Below are 20,196 nucleotides of genomic sequence, written 5' to 3'. Positions count from 1 at the left end.
TTAACATTTTTTACTAACATCACTGACCGATGCTATATGCATCATTGAAAATAGATATTTACTTTGTTGCACTATACCGATACGCTAGCCATCTTAGAATAAATTATTGATATTGTTATGAAATGCTTGGAATGAATGAATAATCCCTTCCCTCCTCCTGAAGTGTGAATCAAGTGACAATTGAATGATGTATTGATGATGAAGAGTTAATCTTTTGTCTATGATTAATGAATTTGTCTCTCTCTCGCTGTCATTAAAATAAATCCACCCTTTTAATGAAATAAAACTCTCTTATTTACTACATGTTGAAACAATTGTCTCAACATGTTTCGTCTCTATAGATATTTTTCAAAATCTTGGCCCATATATTGTTTTTTGTGAAGGTCATGCATTTTCTACCATCTGTTTAATGTAGAGGGTCTGTTCTCCATCATGGGAGACCCCTTCGAAACATTCAGACTCTTCCAGACACTCAACGATAAAACATCACCAACTTCAATAGCCCTGGATTTTTACCACTAAACCACAAACCTCCACAATTCATGAATAAACTTGTACTTTAATAGTCTTCCATGATACAAAAGTCAAAGTTTATTTGTGACATTTCACAATACAAATCTTCAAACCAATGATTCCCATCCTTCGCATCACCAACTTTTCTTCGCCATAAATAATAATAATAATGATGAAGATTGATGATTTTCACGCATAACATCATATATAGTATTCATCTCAACATGATTAAATTGTGAAACTCGAGTCTCTCGTGCTCAAGAAAAATAAATAAATTAAAAACATTACGACAAACTTTAGTATAAAAAATAATCTGTGCTGTGCTCTTTTTTCTCCTCAACTATCACATGTTTCATAATATTATCAACACTGGAGTCAGAATCCAACCTAACATAAGCCGAACGAGCCTCGGCATCTGCCAGTAGAGCGTTCCACATCTGATTTCGTTTGAAGGTTTTAAAATTACCACAAAGTACCAATGTGTGTTTGGCCCTCGTTAGACTAACACACAGTCGATTAGGATCATTAACGAAACCAATGCCTCTGCTCCTAACGCAGGACATGATAATAATATCACGTTCCTGGCCTTGAAAGCTGTCCACTGTGTTGACTTGAATTGATTTCAGTTTTAAGTACAAGGGACTGGGCTTTTCTGGAACTTCCTTCATCACTTGTTCTCCCTTCTCATTCTCTTTATAATTTTCCTTCGTCTTTCCATTTTCTCCAGCATTCTCCCCTTCATTCTCTTTATCATCTTTTTCTGCTGCTTCCTCTCTATTCTCTTTGGAGATTTGTAAATCATTTATTTCTTTCTTTTCTTGTGTTTTCAGGAAGTCCTCCCAGTCGTCATATCTGCTATCATCAGTTATATTTAAATGATTTGGTACTTTAATTGAGGTCTCATTAGCATTGTTATCTACATCTCCTGCCTTAGCTATTTTAATCTTTTTTTTCTTAGGTGCATGCTCTTCATAACGAGCCTTCAATAGATCGAGAATGACTTTTCTCTGCTTTCGATACGGAGTTATGATTCCAATACTGATATTTTGGTTCACAGCATCCTTGACTAGTTCCACCACCATTCCAAAAGTTAAATTCACTACTAATCTTGCTTCTCCCAGGTTTGAGTCGTTCTGATCCTGATGGGAGAAGTGATGAATGAGTTTGTAGTTCGTGAAAGGCAACGGCGGGACGGTGGATCCTGTTCTTAAAGCTCCTTGGTAGAAGAAATTGTTCGGCCACTTAACAATCTCTTCCACCATTCTGTACTGAGTGTCGAGCATTAGAATAGGATTGCCCTTTTGGATCTCAAAGTTCTTCTTGGCGCGATAGAAGAGGGACTCGTCGAACCCACGGACTTTCGCCTCCTCGGATAATACTGTTGGGGGTAATTGTTTTGGGTCTCCTACTAGGATTAGAGTGCTCACGCCCAGCATCAAAGGGATCAAGGTGCCTAGTTCAGTCGCTTGGGCTGCCTCGTCGACGATGCACACCGGAATATTCAGACCATCTTTGCTGAAAAATTAATTGCCATTTCTGAGACATTAACTTCGTCGTGAAGTAAGGAAAAACTGCAGATGAGGAGGGAAATTATGCAGAACATTTTATGGAGGTGAGTCGTGCGTTGAGAGGTGCGAAAATCCTCTCTGACAAAGCTTTTCAAAAGTAGAGTACCTTAGAGTACCTTGGACGCATATAATTTTGGTAGAAAAAATCACAATAGTATATTTCAGAGCGAGTGCCATGGAGTTTTTTACTCGCGTGGAGTTGGCGTCCGAGCCGAAGACGAGGTCTGGCCAACCACGCGAATAAAAAAACCCATGCCACTAGTCGTAAACGATATTTTTCCGTAGTGAAATTATGCAGAACATTTTATGGCGACGATTTTCAGTGTTACGAGTTTGGGAAAGGGCCAATACCAATCCCCGGACGTGGAAAAGTGGAGATCAGCACGGAAAAAATATTTAAAAAATGAACGTCCGATTTTAAGATGGCTGAAATTTGCCATCTTTTCTTTGTTCCAAAAATTATAGGAAAGTATTTATGACGGGGCGGGCATGAAAGAGGTGAGACGGAGGTGAATCTACTGTTCTCTCGCAGAAAACCAATCCCTGAACAAAAAAAAATTAAATTTCAATGACAAATTTTCAATCTATTTCGACTATTTTTGTGTTCGAAATATTTTTTGAATAACTTTTCTATTTTTTCCCCACACATTTTAAGCCTTTTTTTTATGTTTGTAGCTTGCCTTTTGGATAATTGGAAAATAATTAATATCGATAGAAAAAGTGACAACGTCGTGCTGTTTGAGGTACAAGTTGGCAGCACTGATTCACTCAGCTGTTATGTTCCTTCCCATAGCGAAATGTATCCTCACCATCCTCACAATCCATTCATATTTGTCGCGCCTTCCCCTCCACGATTCTTAACCTCGACGATGTCGCTATTCCAAGTTGCGCACGCAGAATTCCTATTTTTCATGAGTTTTTTAATTATCCCTTCTAAATAACTCTCCTAGGCCACTTAGATTATTTTTTTTTATGTTCCTCCATGAAAACACCACCCAAGTGCGAAATTTTAGGAAAATGACTTCTTTTTTTCTATTTTTGATATTTCTTTTCCAAATTCCCAAAAGAGCCCGGGTTAAAATGCACTTCTTCGAAAAATTCCTGTGTTTCACCGATTCTCCTAGGCTATCTGGGATTTTGCATAGGGGTTTGAAAAAATCAAAGAATGTATAAAAAAAATATCATCAATTTTTTGACATTTTTACGATCCCCCCTGACCACACCATAAATATCTTAACGACGTTCAAGCGATGATGGAATGTAGGAGATGAGGCAGAGGGGAATTTAATTTTTATATGCAATTTTAATAATAAATTGAAAATAATTAATTTGTGTAAAAAAAGTGGCAGCGTGGGCCGGACGCCAGTTATTTCTCCTCAAAATTGATTGGCCTGCCACACTCTATGGAGGGTTTCTCGCTGTACGTAGTCACGCGCATAAACACATGTAAATTTTTTTCATCGATATACATTCATCCAAAACATTCATCACCCACGTCTTTATAATTTACTATCGACGAGCAAAATAATAGTTAATGAATCCCAGGATCTTTCTGTGAAGTCAGGACTCACGAATGATTCCCGCATGAGTGACAGTGCCAAAGTATTGTCTCTGTATTCGGTTTAACCCCTCACGTACGGGGTCTTTCTGATACCAAGGCTACCACTCGCTCAATACTCTTCACATCCCATATTTTCTGATGAATGAAAAATTATAAATAAAATATATAATTGAAGCTACAGTATTCACCTTCCCAATGGTATTAGTCCAATTGTATTATCTGCCATAGTTTCGGAAATATTCAATTTTGAAAAGAGCCGTACGTTTTTGCATGGGTCGGTATGACATACCGAGCCCGTACGTGAGGGGTTAACCTCAAACAGAGATTACTGCAGAAACAATGGGTTTTCTCAAGGCGAAGCGTGTTCGGATCTCATGAAGTTCACAACGATCCTTTGTTCATTTTTACATTTACCGCGTTTACCCCCAACCGATCGGAAAGTGTTACGTTGTCGCAACTCACAGTTGCGCGCACAGAAATTCGCATTTTTAGTTGTTTTTTGTCAATTTTGGCTAAAAAAACTAATCCAACTAATGTTTTTTGGTTTGCAGAAGATGTATTCATTAATGTGTCACATGTGGACGACGTTTCGTGACATTGGCTGCATTTTTACATTCAGTCTATGCATTTTTCCACATTCTCCATAAGAACGCGGGTTAAATTCCGTTTTTTAAAATAATTTATTCCATTCGAACCATTAACCTCAGCAATCTGAAACTCCACACAGAGCATCGAAATAGATCAAAGAATGTACTTAAAAAATGTCAAAAAATTGGCTGAATTTTTTTACCTCGCTTGAACATCATTAAATGCTAGTCTATACATTCAAGAATATATTCATAAAGAAAGAATGGAAAAGTTGTAAAAATTATTTGCTTTTTTTGCAAGAAAATGTCATTTATGTTGTGGTTATCTCCGGACATAAATGTCATACAGCCACTTTTTGTAGCTAAGCAAGTTTTGCAACGAAAATTTTTCTTCCGAAACTGATGATTATGAAAATATCGATGTGAATCGTTTCCTCGTATCAGGCATGATTGTCATCAATTTGAGGCCCGCCTCCATTATCTGCGGAACGATATCTGAATGATTGTTTGTTCCATTTTTATCTCGAAATTTTAATTCGATGCCCCGTCACTCAGAAACACCCGAAAATTCTAAATTTAGATTGAAAAGAATGTAAAAAAATGATTTCAATAAAGGAGATATGAATAATGTATAGGGTAAACTGCCCAGTAGATGGACGCCCAAGAAAACCGCCCAGTAGATGGACGTTTGTTTTTTAGCAAATGAAAAAAAAAATTGATCGAAAAAAAATCGTCACTCAGGGGTTAAGAATTACGACAGTTGGTGAAAATACAAAGCAACAATTCACATTTCAGTGTTTTTTTGCGTAATTTCCTATCCAAAAGTAGCTCGTCCATCTACAGGGCAGTGTCCATCTACTGGGTAGCTTACTCTAATTACCGTGGCAAATGGTGGCCTGTCAGTCGCCACTATCATGGGGGAGGAAAGGCAAAATGATAAATGGTATGGCACACCACAACAAGACGATTGTACGAAAAAAGGCTTTTTGAAAAAAATTTTAATATTTTTAAGAATTTTTTGATCGTACTTTTATGATGAATTACTAATCACTTATGCCGATTTCCTCCATTGATAATTGCACTGGCGATCAGCTTTCGGGAATTGAAAACGGAAAAATCGCTCTTTTTTCCTTTTTTTTCCCCCCCCCCCCCCTCAAATGACAGTTAATGGACATTACAATTCTTAATTGAGGAGATCGGTGTAAGTGGTTAGTAGATCATCCCAAAAGTGTGATGAATAAATTGTTAAAAATACTACAAAATGTTTCAAAGACCTTTTTTTTGTACAATCGTCTGGTTGCGCTGTGCTAAAGGATTTATTATTTCGTCTTTCCTCCCCCCCCCCCATGGTGGCGACTGACAGGCCGCTATTTGCCACAGTAATTATACATTATTCATATCTCCTCTATTGAACTCATTCCTCAATATGAATTAAAAACGCTCTTTCAAAATGTTCAAAATTTTTTCTTTTTTTCAATGCAAATTAAAAATTTTCAGCGGATCTCTGAGTGACGGGCTATCGAGTAGAAATTTCGAGATGAAAATCGAAGAAAAAAAGCATTCTAGATAACGTCCTGTAGATAATGGAGCCGGGCCTTAAAACTGAAAATTTTAAGATTATGAATGAATTGCTTGGTCCATTACCCAAAGAGATTTTCCATCTGAAATGTATAACATGATGACAAAGTCGTGGCAATTACGTCAGCATCTTCCAATATTCTGGCTTCAACGTTTCGCTTGTTTTGGGGGCCCAAACCCAGTTTTAACATTTGACTGTGGAATGATAATGCCACTTCTTTTACCTCAGCACCCATTTTCTCTTCACGACCGATTCTGACGATTGTGAAAGGATCCATCATTCCTGAAAGATAATTGCTATATTTAATCATTCCGGCAGAAATTATCAAGAGAACTTTAGGTGGAACTTTTTTTTGCTTTGAGATTTGATAGAGAAGAGAATAACAAAATTGTAATCAACTTCTAACATTTCATGGAGTAATTTTATTGTCAGGATAGAATAGTAACGTTTTTGTACAGATAAGTTATCTCATCATTGTTCTTTCGAATTTCTAATTCTGGAAAATAATCGAGAATTAACAAGAATATTCTCTTCGATTTGAATTATTATTCTACTTATCGATGGCAACATTATCTCCGTAAAAAGTGATCTTTCCTTCTCCATATTTTTTCCCCAGATAGTAACTCAATTGTCGAACTTTTTATTTTTAACTCTAGATTGTCATTTATACGAAATGTCTCTTACCCTCTCGATCTTTTTGCACAGCAATGAGATTTCCCACGACTTCATCAATAGCCCTATTCGATGGAGCACACAGCAAAATTTTGGTATTCGTTTTCTTCAGAACTTCACAAATGATATTAAGAATAACCTTCGACTTTCCCGTTCCTGGAGGTCCCTGAATCAAACATATTTTTGGACTCTGCTGGGCGACGGTTTTCACGATCCTCGCAACAACTTCCAGTTGTTTAGAATTTAGCGTATGCCCAGTAATTAGCGGAAAGACACTAGAAAAATTAGCCTCTAGCAACTCATAATCCTCAACCTTTGGTTGTATCACCGACTGGAAAAGCGGTGACTTCGAGAGATCCTCCATAGCCCTCACAAACCTCAAATAAGGACCCAGTGGATGGACAGTCGTCAACTGCAATTCACTCGACGCTGATCCATAAAAGCGTAACTTCTTAGTCTTAATCGAGTATTTCACCTCAATCTCTGAGGTCCGAGGAAATCTGGTCCTTACACATTCTTCAATGTACCCAAAAAATTCTTCTCGACCGTTTTGAAACTTCACAAGGTCTCCTCGTATTGGATAATCTTCCACCCTCGTCATAACTTTAACCAACTTCAGTACTGAAATTTGATCATCTCCATTCGCTAACGACCTCGATCTCTCACTATCAAAACTAGCAATTACAGTCCTTGCCTTCTCCTCCTTTCCATTTCCCTTTCCCTTCCCAATCCCTTTTTCCTCAGTCTCATTCTCTCTGTTCTCCCCGTCCTTCTTTAACACATGCCAAAATTCAAGCAACAAAAGTGGAAGCATCGCTTTACAATAATCCTCGAATTTTTCATACGATAATGAAGTTGATATTACTGATTTGGGGTCGACGATTGGGGGTGGTTTTGCGTTGTACTGTTTGTCAGTAAGCCACTCTGGTTTCCATTGGAAAATGTGAAATAAAAATTCATCGAGTCTCAGGTGAGAGTCCTCCTGTGCAATATCGTCGTCCCAATTAGGGTGATATGAGTCTGAGTAATCATTTGATCTCCCTTGATGGACATTTGTAGTACTGAAACGGATTTTTAAAAATATCCTTAGAAAACCTGTTTATGACCGTGACAACTGTCTACGAGAAATGTCTCCTCATCTTTTTTTCCATATCAACTAATTATCTAAATAATATAATAATCAACGCATAAAAATTGAAGTCGAAGAATATGAGTTACAAAACTATGTATGGATACAGTACAAAATGTTTGAAAAATGTTTTTTTTAGAATGCAAAATTCCCTGATAGAAGAGTCTCTTCATCAGTTTCTTCAACCTTTGTGCTTCCCAGGGATAGCCATATCCATAAATTATAATTACCGTTAAATTATCAAGTAGCCAATTAGGTTAATATCACTCTTCAATTTTAATTATTGAAGTAATCATCAATTTAAATGTGCAAATTCCGAATTATTTAGTAATCAGTAATTTAGTTAGGAAGATTATTTGAATTATGATTATTTGGATAATCGGAAATCCCTTAAGAAATTTAGTATTATTTACTCAAGGCCCAGGTGGATTATCTTTCAAACGTCATCTCAATTATTTTACCATCTTCATAATGTAAAATATACGGCGTGACTATTCGCGCCAAATACGGGTGATGTACGGATAATGTACGGGTCATACGGCTAATCTACGGGTCGCCTATCGGTTCAGCCTGAACTACGGGGTAAAAATGTCTTGTACGGATTAATGTACGGGTCAAAAATGACCACTGCTAAGTTATCTGAACTGAGTCATATTATCTAGTTGAATTATCTGCACGGGCTACATCTGTATGGGTTCGTCATTTTATATGGAAATATTGGATACCACTTAAATACTGAACTTAGATTCACGTGGCTGTATTTTCAACTTGGAAAAAAATGGAATAATTTTTAGAAAAAAAAAAGAATACGTACGAAAAGAATTTGTTCTTCCTTTTTCTAACATAATCTCTGTCCGATTTGACCCATCACGGACGAAAAAATTTGATAGAAAAATCTAACGAATTGAATAGAATATTAGATTGTATTTCTATTCAACTCGTATTCAAAACTCTATAATAATCACTATAGTTTATAGCTATTCCTATGGAATAATTCCGCAGGTTTACAACACGTTTTTTTCATAGAAAATGTCCAAGAGAATGCATTTCATAAAGAAAATCAGTAGTATTTTATCTTTATCTAAAACTTTTTTTATTGAACATTTTTTATAAGAATTCCTTGACATGAATTTTCTAAGCTTTTTCCATTTCATTTTTCTTCTTATTTTCTTAACAAAAAAATTTGGAAAATATGAGTCCAGAAATTTCTATAGAAAATATCTGAATATCTGTTAATCTTATTTGTGTGTTCTAGAAATGGAAACTCATATGATTCTTTGGTTTTTTAGCTATTTGGGAAATACCGGAATANCTGTTTATGACCGTGACAACTGTCTACGAGAAATGTCTCCTCATCTTTTTTTCCATATCAACTAATTATCTAAATAATATAATAATCAACGCATAAAAATTGAAGTCGAAGAATATGAGTTACAAAACTATGTATGGATACAGTACAAAATGTTTGAAAAATGTTTTTTTTAGAATGCAAAATTCCCTGATAGAAGAGTCTCTTCATCAGTTTCTTCAACCTTTGTGCTTCCCAGGGATAGCCATATCCATAAATTATAATTACCGTTAAATTATCAAGTAGCCAATTAGGTTAATATCACTCTTCAATTTTAATTATTGAAGTAATCATCAATTTAAATGTGCAAATTCCGAATTATTTAGTAATCAGTAATTTAGTTAGGAAGATTATTTGAATTATGATTATTTGGATAATCGGAAATCCCTTAAGAAATTTAGTATTATTTACTCAAGGCCCAGGTGGATTATCTTTCAAACGTCATCTCAATTATTTTACCATCTTCATAATGTAAAATATACGGCGTGACTATTCGCGCCAAATACGGGTGATGTACGGATAATGTACGGGTCATACGGCTAATCTACGGGTCGCCTATCGGTTCAGCCTGAACTACGGGGTAAAAATGTCTTGTACGGATTAATGTACGGGTCAAAAATGACCACTGCTAAGTTATCTGAACTGAGTCATATTATCTAGTTGAATTATCTGCACGGGCTACATCTGTATGGGTTCGTCATTTTATATGGAAATATTGGATACCACTTAAATACTGAACTTAGATTCACGTGGCTGTATTTTCAACTTGGAAAAAAATGGAATAATTTTTAGAAAAAAAAAAGAATACGTACGAAAAGAATTTGTTCTTCCTTTTTCTAACATAATCTCTGTCCGATTTGACCCATCACGGACGAAAAAATTTGATAGAAAAATCTAACGAATTGAATAGAATATTAGATTGTATTTCTATTCAACTCCTATTGAAAACTCTATAATAATCACTATAGTTTATAGCTATTCCTATGGAATAATTCCGCAGGTTTACAACGCGTTTTTTTCATAGAAAATGTCCAAGAGAACGCATTTCATAAAGAAAATCAGTAGTATTTTATCTTTATCTAAAACTTTTTTTATTGAACATTTTTTATAAGAATTCCTTGACATGAATTTTCTAAGCTTTTTCCATTTCATTTTTCTTCTTATTTCCTTAACAAAAAAATTTGGAAAATATGAGTCCAGAAATTTCTATAGAAAATATCTGAATATCTGTTAATCTTATTTGTGTGTTCTAGAAATGGAAACTCATATGATTCTTTGGTTTTTTAGCTATTTGGGAAATACCGGAATAGAGAAAAGTGTCCCATTTTCTTCGGAAAGTTAGGGAATTCTTGAATATGTCCATCGGGAATTCCCCAGGCCTTGAAACTCAACTCATTAATATAATAAAAAGGTTTTCGTGAGAAGACCCGGTAAACCGCAATTCTAACCTCGCTTCGCTCGGTTTGATCGCGGTTTACGGGCCTTCTGACGAAAAATTGCATTCATCACACGGTCCAAAAGTATTTTCTGACGAATGTGATTNTCATATTATCTAGTTGAATTATCTGCACGGGCTACATCTGTATGGGTTCGTCATTTTATATGGAAATATTGGATACCACTTAAATACTGAACTTAGATTCACGTGGCTGTATTTTCAACTTGGAAAAAAATGGAATAATTTTTAGAAAAAAAAAAGAATACGTACGAAAAGAATTTGTTCTTCCTTTTTCTAACATAATCTCTGTCCGATTTGACCCATCACGGACGAAAAAATTTGATAGAAAAATCTAACGAATTGAATAGAATATTAGATTGTATTTCTATTCAACTCGTATTGAAAACTCTATAATAATCACTATAGTTTATAGCTATTCCTATGGAATAATTCCGCAGGTTTACAACGCGTTTTTTTCATAGAAAATGTCCAAGAGAACGCATTTCATAAAGAAAATCAGTAGTATTTTATCTTTATCTAAAACTTTTTTTATTGAACATTTTTTATAAGAATTCCTTGACATGAATTTTCTAAGCTTTTTCCATTTCATTTTTCTTCTTATTTTCTTAACAAAAAAATTTGGAAAATATGAGTCCAGAAATTTCTATAGAAAATATCTGAATATCTGTTAATCTTATTTGTGTGTTCTAGAAATGGAAACTCATATGATTCTTTGGTTTTTTAGCTATTTGGGAAATACCGGAATAGAGAAAAGTGTCCCATTTTCTTCGGAAAGTTAGGGAATTCTTGAATATGTCCATCGGGAATTCCCCAGGCCTTGAAACTCAACTCATTAATATAATAAAAAGGTTTTCGTGAGAAGACCCGGTAAACCGCAATTCTAACCTCGCTTCGCTCGGTTTGATCGCGGTTTACGGGCCTTCTGACGAAAAATTGCATTCATCACACGGTCCAAAAGTATTTTCTGACGAATGTGATTATAGGCCTCGCCTTCGGCTCGGCCTACAAAGCCACATTCGTCAGAAAATACTTTGTGGACCTTGTGATGAAAATAACTATTATTGCCTTTCTTTTCTTCCCACTGACCAAGCGCGCGGCTATAAAAGGACCCAGGTATACCTGCATGGGGTCAGTACCTCGATTGTCAGTTGTCGAAAACTATTTGAATCTGAAAAGGAAGAGCTTCCTATGGAAGAGCAACGGGACTTAAGTGTACTCATTCCTGTAGATTTTTTGATCCTTTCTCAATGCTATGATGATAAGTAACTAATAGGGATCCAGGATCCTTTCTCAATGCTATGATGATAAGTAACTAATAAATACTCCTGAACTGTTCTATAAAGTATTGAATGGTTTTCAGAAAAAAATGAAAATGTGCGGGAGAATGGACAATTATCCCGATTTTTTTCTCATGTTGAATAAAAATATTATTTTTTACATAAGAAAATGGAGAATGATTGATCCCGGGATTAAAAGTCGGAAGAAAATCTATATTATTGAGGACGTAAAATAAAATTACATGTCCAATTTACATCTGGTGAATTACAAATAGAAGTGTTTCCTGGTGTGTTCCTTGAGTGCGTATATTCAAAGAAGAATAGAGGCGCCCATAGTAAATCCGAGATAGGTTCGCACTCACTCAACTTAATAAATTAGAGTTGGAGAAAAAGGTTAAAGCAAAATTTATTCAACTTTTTTTTTCATTTCTTTAATTTTTCTCCACCTTATTTGAATGCATTTGCACGCATTTAATTAAGAAAACAAATGAAAATGTGTTTTTCCTCCAATTCGAACGTTCGTACTGTTGCATTTCATGAAAAAAAAATATTAGAATGATCGATATATTGAATGGAATTAGTTTATAATTTTTTTTTCAGGGTGGATACTTGAATCAGCTAACGAAAAATAATATATTGTGTTAATAGTGCGTAAAGTTTATTTTTTTCATACACACGTGTGACATATTCTATTTTTTTATGAGTTCACTATTCGAAACGGTAGTGGTGGAAAAGTGGATGGTTTTGTATACAAGTGCGCAAAGCCCAAGAGCGTGCGTAGAGTGAATTTCGAGTGCGTAGCACTTTTCAGGCAGAAAAACATAAGCAAAAAATTGCACTACTTTTGATTTTTTTCCCACCAGCAAATTGGAGTCTCCCTTCAGAACAATTATAAATTAATTTCATTCCCTATATCGATTATTCTCACATTTTTTGAGAATCCTAAAACTGTTCACATTGTGGAAAGACGTGTATTTTTTCAATGAAATGTGTCAAGATATATTCAAGTAAGGCGACAAAAAAATTTGAAAATTCAAACAGAATATAAAAGAACAAAACATTTGGGTATGAAATTTCGTTCTCTAAAATTAATATATTGAGTTGAAGGGGTTGGAACCTGTTTCGAATTCCGTATAAACTCCTTTATTTGTCTTCGCAAATACACAATCAAAAAATTTGAGGGAGTTTACAAATAACATTTTCTCATCAGGAAACGCTCTCAACTTTTTCAGAATTTTTGATGATGTAGAAATATATAGGCAATATATGCTCACTCGACGAAGAATCTCTCATATATCGAAAATTCTATAAATGGCAATAATACTTCAATTTAAACGTAAAAAAGTTATCCCCCATCCTTCCCTGACATAAAAATGGCTAAATTTGTTACAAATTGCAATGATCACGATAAATATTGATGAAAACTCATTGAAGCTCCCGTGACCCAATTCTGGGACGCTCGAAATCACCCCTGTCAGGTTGCTGAACGCCACGGACCTAATTCTTGAACGGAGTCATTTTCAGGAAACTAATTGATTGAAATTCATTATCAGGATTTCTTTACTAGACTTTTATTATCATGTTAACAGTGATAAACTATCACAAACAACAAAATAGAATTAAAATAAAGAAACGAGACGTCTTAGCTTTCTCCAAATCCTCATTTGTATAGTTCGGTGTTTTTGGTTGTTCATTTTTAGACCTAGGATTGGATAAGAAGTAATAATATCCATTACTAAATTTTTTCTAATAAATAAAGGGAAAAATATTGGTGGGAGAATCCTTTTTCACAGTAGTGGAGGGGCTGACAAGAGAGAGTATTGAGGTTAACTAATCGGAAAATACCCGTCCGCAACTGGGCCAACCTCGAGTTTGGTTGACCCAACCCTGAGATTTGATATTTCCTCCATGAATAATTAATATTTCTATTTTTTTGACACAGATTAATCCAGAAGGGTCCTTTAATTACTGGAAATAATTAAAAATCAATTGTTTACTTGCATTTTCGTGTATAATCCTTACGTAGTGTCGAGGAATTTTACCACTCATTTACAATGGAATCTCCCATTAGGGAATACACCATGAGTGCTGATACATCAATTGATTATTAAAAAGTGAAAAAGACTCGTAAAATATGGGAAAAGAGCACTATTTATTGAGGAAACACTTCACTATCCGGTGACAAAAAAAATAATGGACTCTGATGACTAGGGAATTTGAAAAATATGAAATTTCATCGCCGGAACGCTCTGCGTTCAGCGAAGGGGACCTGTTCCGTGACTGGGACACTCACGGTATTTTCAAATTCTTCAACTGCCAATTTTTTCTGCGTCATATTTTTCATTTTTTCATGTGTGAATTTGATCTTTATATCAAAACATATCTAAATTGCCTAATTGTTGATCATGAGAAAAAAAAACATAGTATTTCTAAATTTTTTTAACTCACAAATTATTCTTCACTTCCCAAATTTTAATTTTTTCATATTTATCACACGCCAAAATTATCAATTCTTGCTTTTCAGATTTTCATACATAAATTCTAAACTCTACAAAATTCACGAAAATTCTTCGGTTTCCCAAATAATTCGAGAAAAATCTGTGATTTACGGTTATCTGGAAAACTGTGAAATTTTCCGAAGAATGCAAGAAATTTTTTCAGTTCTCTAGGAAATCAATTCATAACCCTCCCCTGATTTTTCAACAATTACAGATTTTAATCAGATTATTTTAAAAAGTAAAAAAAAAATAATTAATCGAAGATTAAAAATTATTCATTGATGCTTCACTCTTCATTCTCTTAATTCTCTCTAAGTCATTATCAATATTTATAAAACATCTATGCGCGAAAGCGCGCGCACAGATCTAGTATATTTAAACCTTCATCAATGTAAGTAGGAAATTCTTTTAATATTGAAGAATCGGAAGATTGGTGGCTATCCCTGGTGCTTTTGGAAATATGTTCAAAGCATCCATGTTTTGTATAAATTTGAGACGTCAGTATCTCCGGGAAGTCATGGAATGTGCAAGGAAATTGCAGAACGCTCTAGATAGGTCTAGAAACTTCTGGGAAGTAGGAGAATCATCTGGAAAATCCTTCAAAATATGTAATCGTTCGTCTTAAAAAATATGGACAGCTCTACAAACTTTGGAAAAATCTAGATCTGTACTGAATCTTTTAGAAAGTTGGGGAATCATCTCCAAAGCCCTCCAATTTTCTAAGCTTTGATCATTCTTTCTAACGTATCCCAAAAGATTCTGAGGCTCTCGGCGAATTGCTCAAACCTTCTCGATTTATTCCAGGACTTATAAAATCCTTGTATGACCGTTCGACAATATTTTAGAACATTCCTGAATTTTTTAGCATTTATTGTATAACAGTCGATTTCAACAAGAACAAATTGGTTAAAAGCTAAAAGAGAACACTGAGAAAAAAAATTATTTACATTAAAAACATTATTTAATTACAAAATCGTATCTCTCCAATCAAGTCATTCCCAGGCGAGCCTGATTAGGTTTCAATTATGGCAATCATATTGCTCTAGACGATGACTATATTACACATGACCTTGGATGAACTCCTCCAATGATTATTCATTTTTCCTAAATTTCTTATTTTCTACAGAGAAGAATTTCGATTAATTTTTTAATGTTTATAATCATTGAGGGAGTTCATTCAAGGTCATAACTAACAGGATCATCTTCTAGAGCAATATAATTATCATAATTGAAACCTAATGAGAATTATCTGGAAATGATTCGGCTGGAGAAATACGGTATTAAAAAAATAAATACTTCTCTCAAGTATAAATGGATATTTGGCAAAAATAATTTTTCTTGTCAGTGGATGGCAATAAATGCGTCTTGAGATGTCGAAGGACGTTATTAAAACGAAAAAAGAAGAGACAAATGAAAATGAATTATAAAATGGAGTCCTTTGTTCTGACAGCTTATAATCTGGTATAACCCTTACCTGTTTTTTGACTCGCTGGAGCCCATTTTGACCGTTGTCTAATGACTGACCACACGTTGGCTGAATATCACCGTTTTACAGAGTATTGTGTAGAATAATCGCGTTTTGATAACTATTTTTACGAAAAAAATGCGGGAACCACTGATTATGCTATCTCGACATTACTGCTCTGAGTTGATGACTCACTGGCTTCCTTCCTTTTTCTAACTTTGCCGTGCCGTGAAAATGTTCCGAGAGGCAGACAGTCACTATATATAGAATAATAATAAACTTATTATTATTATTATCCTCAGCTGATAATGCAGAGGTCTGAAAAACTTCTACTGTGATCATCAGCTGTTGCTCAATTTTTTATCTAAGCCAACACGTGGGGCACGTTGGTCAAACAAATTTAACCCGCCGTTATTGTTGTTTCCCAAAAGTGATGAAAAATAATTTAATTCCAAAACGAGGTGAATTACTGATGACTGATGTGTTACATTAATTTTTAATAATGAAATAAATTATGCTCTTAAAGTTTGTCATTCGGTGTTGTCGTAAATACCAGCGAGATTTCAAGTGGAAATACCGAACAGAGTTTCGTAGTTTTCATAATGAAGTGAGTTCCGGCTTATCACCAGCCTCATCGGGAAGTATAAAAACGACCTTGAGACAGCACAATGTTAATTTTCAAGAGGGACATGCTTGTATTGTTATCAACTGTCCCATTTGTGATAGTGGTAAACAAAATGATGCAAAATTGTACATAAACAAGACGACAGGTGAGAACATGTTGCAAATTTGAAGAGTAATTTTACAATTACAATTTGATTTGATAATAGATAGATTGTTACTAAATGTTTTGAACTATAATGTGATATTTTTGATATCTACGCTATTAGCTCAGAAAACGTGATTTGGGAAGGTAATGTCAGGAGAAGTTTTGAATTAGTAATAATTTTCTACTGTATTTTATTTTTCAGGCTTGTTCGTTTGTCCCAACTGTAGACATACAGGTCCCTGGGACGTTTTATCCCGTGTGATCGGGCCAAAGAAATCTGCAAAGACCGTAGATTTGAAAGCGATAAAACAAACTCTTCATATTGAAGAGGACTTCTCAGGAAAATGGACGAGTTTAGTTGAATCCTGTCAAAATATTTCTGAGCTATCTGAGGATAGTTATAATAATTTAATCACGAATTATGCCTTTCCAAAGGTTACACAAAGTCAGATGAGCCAACTGGGCTGTTATTATAAGGATGTTTTGTCATCTTTTTATTTCCCTTTGATAACGATTGGAAATAAAATTGCTGGATACAAATGCTTATCAATCAGTCCAGTTCTAAATGAGAAAACTGTACCAAGTATCAGTGCCAATGGTTTGATAATTTATAAAGAAAGAAAGGCAAAAACTGACGGAACAGCAGTTGTCGTTCCCTCAGTAGAGGATTTACTGGCCTTAATAGCTGAAAGATCAGCCAACACTGTAATTTGCCTTCCTTACGGCCTTCAGCATCTGCCTCTTCAGATTTTACCAATCCTTGAACCATTTAAAAAATTAATACTCTGGTTTGATAACGATTCCACCAGCTGGGACTCAGCGAGACACTTTGCGAAAAAATTGAACGAAAAGAGATGTTTTTTTGTGAGGCCAACGAATCATCAGCCCAGGCCTAAGGTGGCTGCAGTTAGGGGATATAATTTGAAGAATATCATTCAGGAAGCACAGCCCATTTGGCATAAAAGTATTACTACCTTTCATAGCTTGAGAGAAGATATCTTGAGTGATCTGCAGAATATTGATAAAGTCCAGGGAGTCAAGTGGAATAGGTATCCAACATTGAATAGAATTCTGAAGGGACATAGAAGAGGAGAGTTCACGGTTCTAACTGGTCCAACAGGTGAATATTACGTTTTTTATTCTAGATAAATTGAAGTATTCTGGAATAAAATAACTCGGGGGAATTAGGGGAGAGTGGGGCAAAATGAAACAATCGAAAATAGGACTATTTAACGCAATTCAAGCAAAAATAAATTTCAACTATTTTTTTTATCAACTTTTTTTTCATTATTGGAAGTACTGATTGGAATAATAATCTTCCATTTAATAGAATGAAAAATTATTGAGCAGTTTTGACGGGAAAAGATTTTGTCAATGGATTAATTGAAAAGAAAGTGAAACAGCAAAATCCAAAGCCCCAGGGAAGGCCCTGGAGGAGACCCAGATTGGGAAAAAGGAAAATGTGATACTGAATTTCAATCGAATGAAAGAAAAAGTGTAATCAGCCTAATCTAATCAATTGAATTGTAATCAATTGAATTATAAGACGAATAAAACATTATTCTCATCAGAACTCCCAATAATAAAAAAAAAATGAACAAAAGTTGATAAAAAAAATTTTTTTTTGCTTGAATTGCGTCAAGTAGTCGTTTTTCAGCTGTTTCATTTTGCCCTATTCAAAAAGATATATCTCGATATATATCTCCTGAATTTTGGGATATGAAAACGGCTAATTCGGGCAAAATCTTACTAAATATGGTTTACGTAATAATACTCTGTTATATACAGACAGAAATTCCCACAGGCTCAGTGAATTTATTTTTATATGTACATAAAAGCGATCCTAAAATGTTTCAAACAATTGTTCCATAGTTTAGAACGTTTGATAACCATTAAATATCAAGTGTGAATTGAAAACAAAATAAATAGGGAGGAAGTTGCAAAACTAATTGTCATTCGACTCGCAAAATTTAATGGGAGTTTACCGGAAAGAAAATGGCGCTACTTTTTTAATTTTAGCTGAAATAGTTCTTCCTTGTGGGAAGAATTAAGTTGTTCCTTTTTCAACCATACCATTGAGTTAGATCGATTTTTAATTCTGCGATATACCTTTATGAATCATCCTACCGAATTGTACCTCTTCATCAAGGACACATTGAAGCAGAAAGTGAATATACTGAGAAAATAAATATTTTTGCTAAGTATCCATTTATTTGAGAGAAGTATTCATCTTTTTAATACCGTATTTCTCCAGTCGAGTCATTCCCAGACCATTCTCATTACGTTTCATAAAATAAGAAATTTCAAAAAACGGAATAATCATTGACCGAGTTCGTTCAACGTCATGTGCAACATAGTCCTCCTCTGGGGCAACATGTTTGTCATAGTTGAAACCTAATTAGACTCACGTGAGAGTGACTCGATTGGAGAAATAGGATTTTGAAAAAATAAATGCTTCTCTCAAGTAAATGAATATTCAGCAAAATTTTTTTTTTCTCAGTGTATTTCCAGTCATTCAAATGCTAGGACTTGTTCAAAATAATTTTCTTTTCAGGCTCAGGAAAAACAACTTTCATCAGTGAATATTCACTGGACCTTGCAATGCAAGGTGTCAACACCCTTTGGGGTAGCTTTGAAATCAGAAATACAAGACTGGCGAGAACCATGCTCCAGCAAATGGCTGGAGTGTCACTGGAGGAGAATCTTCAGGATTTTAATACTTATGCAGATGCATTTGAGAAGCTCCCATTATATTTTATGACATTCCACGGCCAGCAAAACTTAGCAATAGTGATGGAGGCAGTGGAGCACGCAACGTATGTTCACGACATAGCACACGTCATCATTGACAACGTTCAGTTTATGATGGGAATGTCAGAGTCCTCGAAACACCTCGACAGGTACTGGAGGCAAGACGTCATTGTCTCGGCCTTTCGATCCTTTGCTACGAAAAATAATTGCCATGTTACTTTAGTCATCCATCCGAGGAAAGAACGCGTGGAGGAGGATTTGACCACAGCCTCGATATTCGGAGGAGCTAAAGCCAGCCAGGAAGCTGATAATATCCTCATCATTCAGGATAAAAGACTGACGAGTCTCAGGGGTAAAAAGTACCTGCAAATTGCCAAAAATCGATATAGCGGAGACCTGGGGGTCATGATGATGGACTTCGATAAGGCTAGTCTCAGTTATCAGCAGAAGAAGAAAAGCAAAAGTGAAGAGCCTGTAGGCGAGGGAAAAGATAAACAATTTAAGGAAAATAGATGACAGTGATTGTCCAATCATGAATGATATTTCAAATATTTTATGAAAACTCAATTTTGTACAATTGAACTTCAGAAAATCCATACCTTTGGATTTATAACTTCGTTACTCCTTTCTTCAATCTTGCAATTGGATTTTCCATACACAAAGTTATTGAAACATTGAATTAGATGTCAACAAAGTTTATGAACCAGTGTGATAATATATTTTCGGATAATGAATCTTGCAATTATATCCTGAAAATTCTGCCTTTATGTGTTTGTGAATAATCCATCAATTCAAATCAATACCTAAAAACTTTTAATTATTGATTCATATCTCCAAAAAAAAAGTACTGATTCAAGTCGACGTCGGTTTGATTCTAACCGATTTTTGACTTGATTCAGACCGATTGACTCGGACTAGGCCAATCCGCATTCCGGGTCTGATATATGTCGAAAAGTGGTTTATTTCAAGTAGAAACGGGTCCAGCCGATATCGGTTTGAATTACGCCGAAAAATCGACCT

At 35.0% G+C, this 20,196-nt stretch overlaps 2 protein-coding genes across 3 annotated transcripts; one reads left to right on the top strand and one right to left on the bottom strand.

The window, feature by feature from the left end:
• Positions 1-539: 539 nt before the first annotated feature.
• Positions 540-15,894, bottom strand: LOC107048511 (helicase SEN1). The gene is made up of 4 exons (XM_015271694.1): positions 15,666-15,894; positions 6,493-7,541; positions 5,874-6,090; positions 540-2,028 (listed from the first exon to the last, which is right to left on the bottom strand). The coding sequence occupies exons 1-4, from the start codon at positions 15,689-15,691 to the stop codon at positions 810-812; spliced, it is 2,511 nt and encodes an 836-aa protein (XP_015127180.1). The 5' UTR covers positions 15,692-15,894; the 3' UTR covers positions 540-809.
• A 125-nt stretch (positions 15,895-16,019) lies between these two features.
• Positions 16,020-19,932, top strand: LOC107048493 (twinkle protein, mitochondrial). 2 transcript variants are annotated; one of them, XM_015271674.1, is made up of 4 exons: positions 16,020-16,426; positions 16,628-17,545; positions 18,980-19,325; positions 19,400-19,490. In XM_015271674.1, the coding sequence occupies exons 1-4, from the start codon at positions 16,171-16,173 to the stop codon at positions 19,464-19,466; spliced, it is 1,587 nt and encodes a 528-aa protein (XP_015127160.1). In that variant the 5' UTR covers positions 16,020-16,170; the 3' UTR covers positions 19,467-19,490. The 2 variants fall into 2 exon arrangements, with proteins under 2 accessions (XP_015127160.1, XP_015127159.1); XM_015271673.1 differs by having other exon boundaries at positions 18,980-19,932.
• Positions 19,933-20,196: the final 264 nt, after the last annotated feature.

The sequence above is a fragment of the Diachasma alloeum genome, unplaced genomic scaffold (assembly GCF_001412515.2).
Source record: "Diachasma alloeum isolate Michigan unplaced genomic scaffold, Dall2.0 Dall_scaffold_00194, whole genome shotgun sequence".
In the NCBI taxonomy this organism is placed as follows: domain Eukaryota; kingdom Metazoa; phylum Arthropoda; class Insecta; order Hymenoptera; family Braconidae; genus Diachasma; species Diachasma alloeum.
The sequence above is the reverse complement of the archived record's forward strand: the minus strand, read 5'-3'. Positions and strand labels throughout refer to the sequence as shown.

Coding starts and splice junctions, on each gene's coding strand:
- LOC107048511 (XM_015271694.1), bottom strand. CDS start 15,691: ATGGGCTCCAGCGAGTCAAAAAACAG. Junction 6,091..6,492: donor TGTGCAAAAAGATCGAGAGG/GTAAGAGACATT, acceptor ATTATCTTTCAG/GAATGATGGATCCTTTCACA. Junction 2,029..5,873: donor CAGATGGAAAATCTCTTTGG/GTAATGGACCAA, acceptor TTAATTTTTCAG/CAAAGATGGTCTGAATATTC.
- LOC107048493 (XM_015271673.1), top strand. CDS start 16,171: ATGCTCTTAAAGTTTGTCATTCGGTGTTGTCGTAAATACCAGCGAGAT. Junction 16,427..16,627: donor GTACATAAACAAGACGACAG/GTGAGAACATGT, acceptor TTTATTTTTCAG/GCTTGTTCGTTTGTCCCAAC. Junction 17,546..18,979: donor GGTTCTAACTGGTCCAACAG/GTGAATATTACG, acceptor TTTTCTTTTCAG/GCTCAGGAAAAACAACTTTC.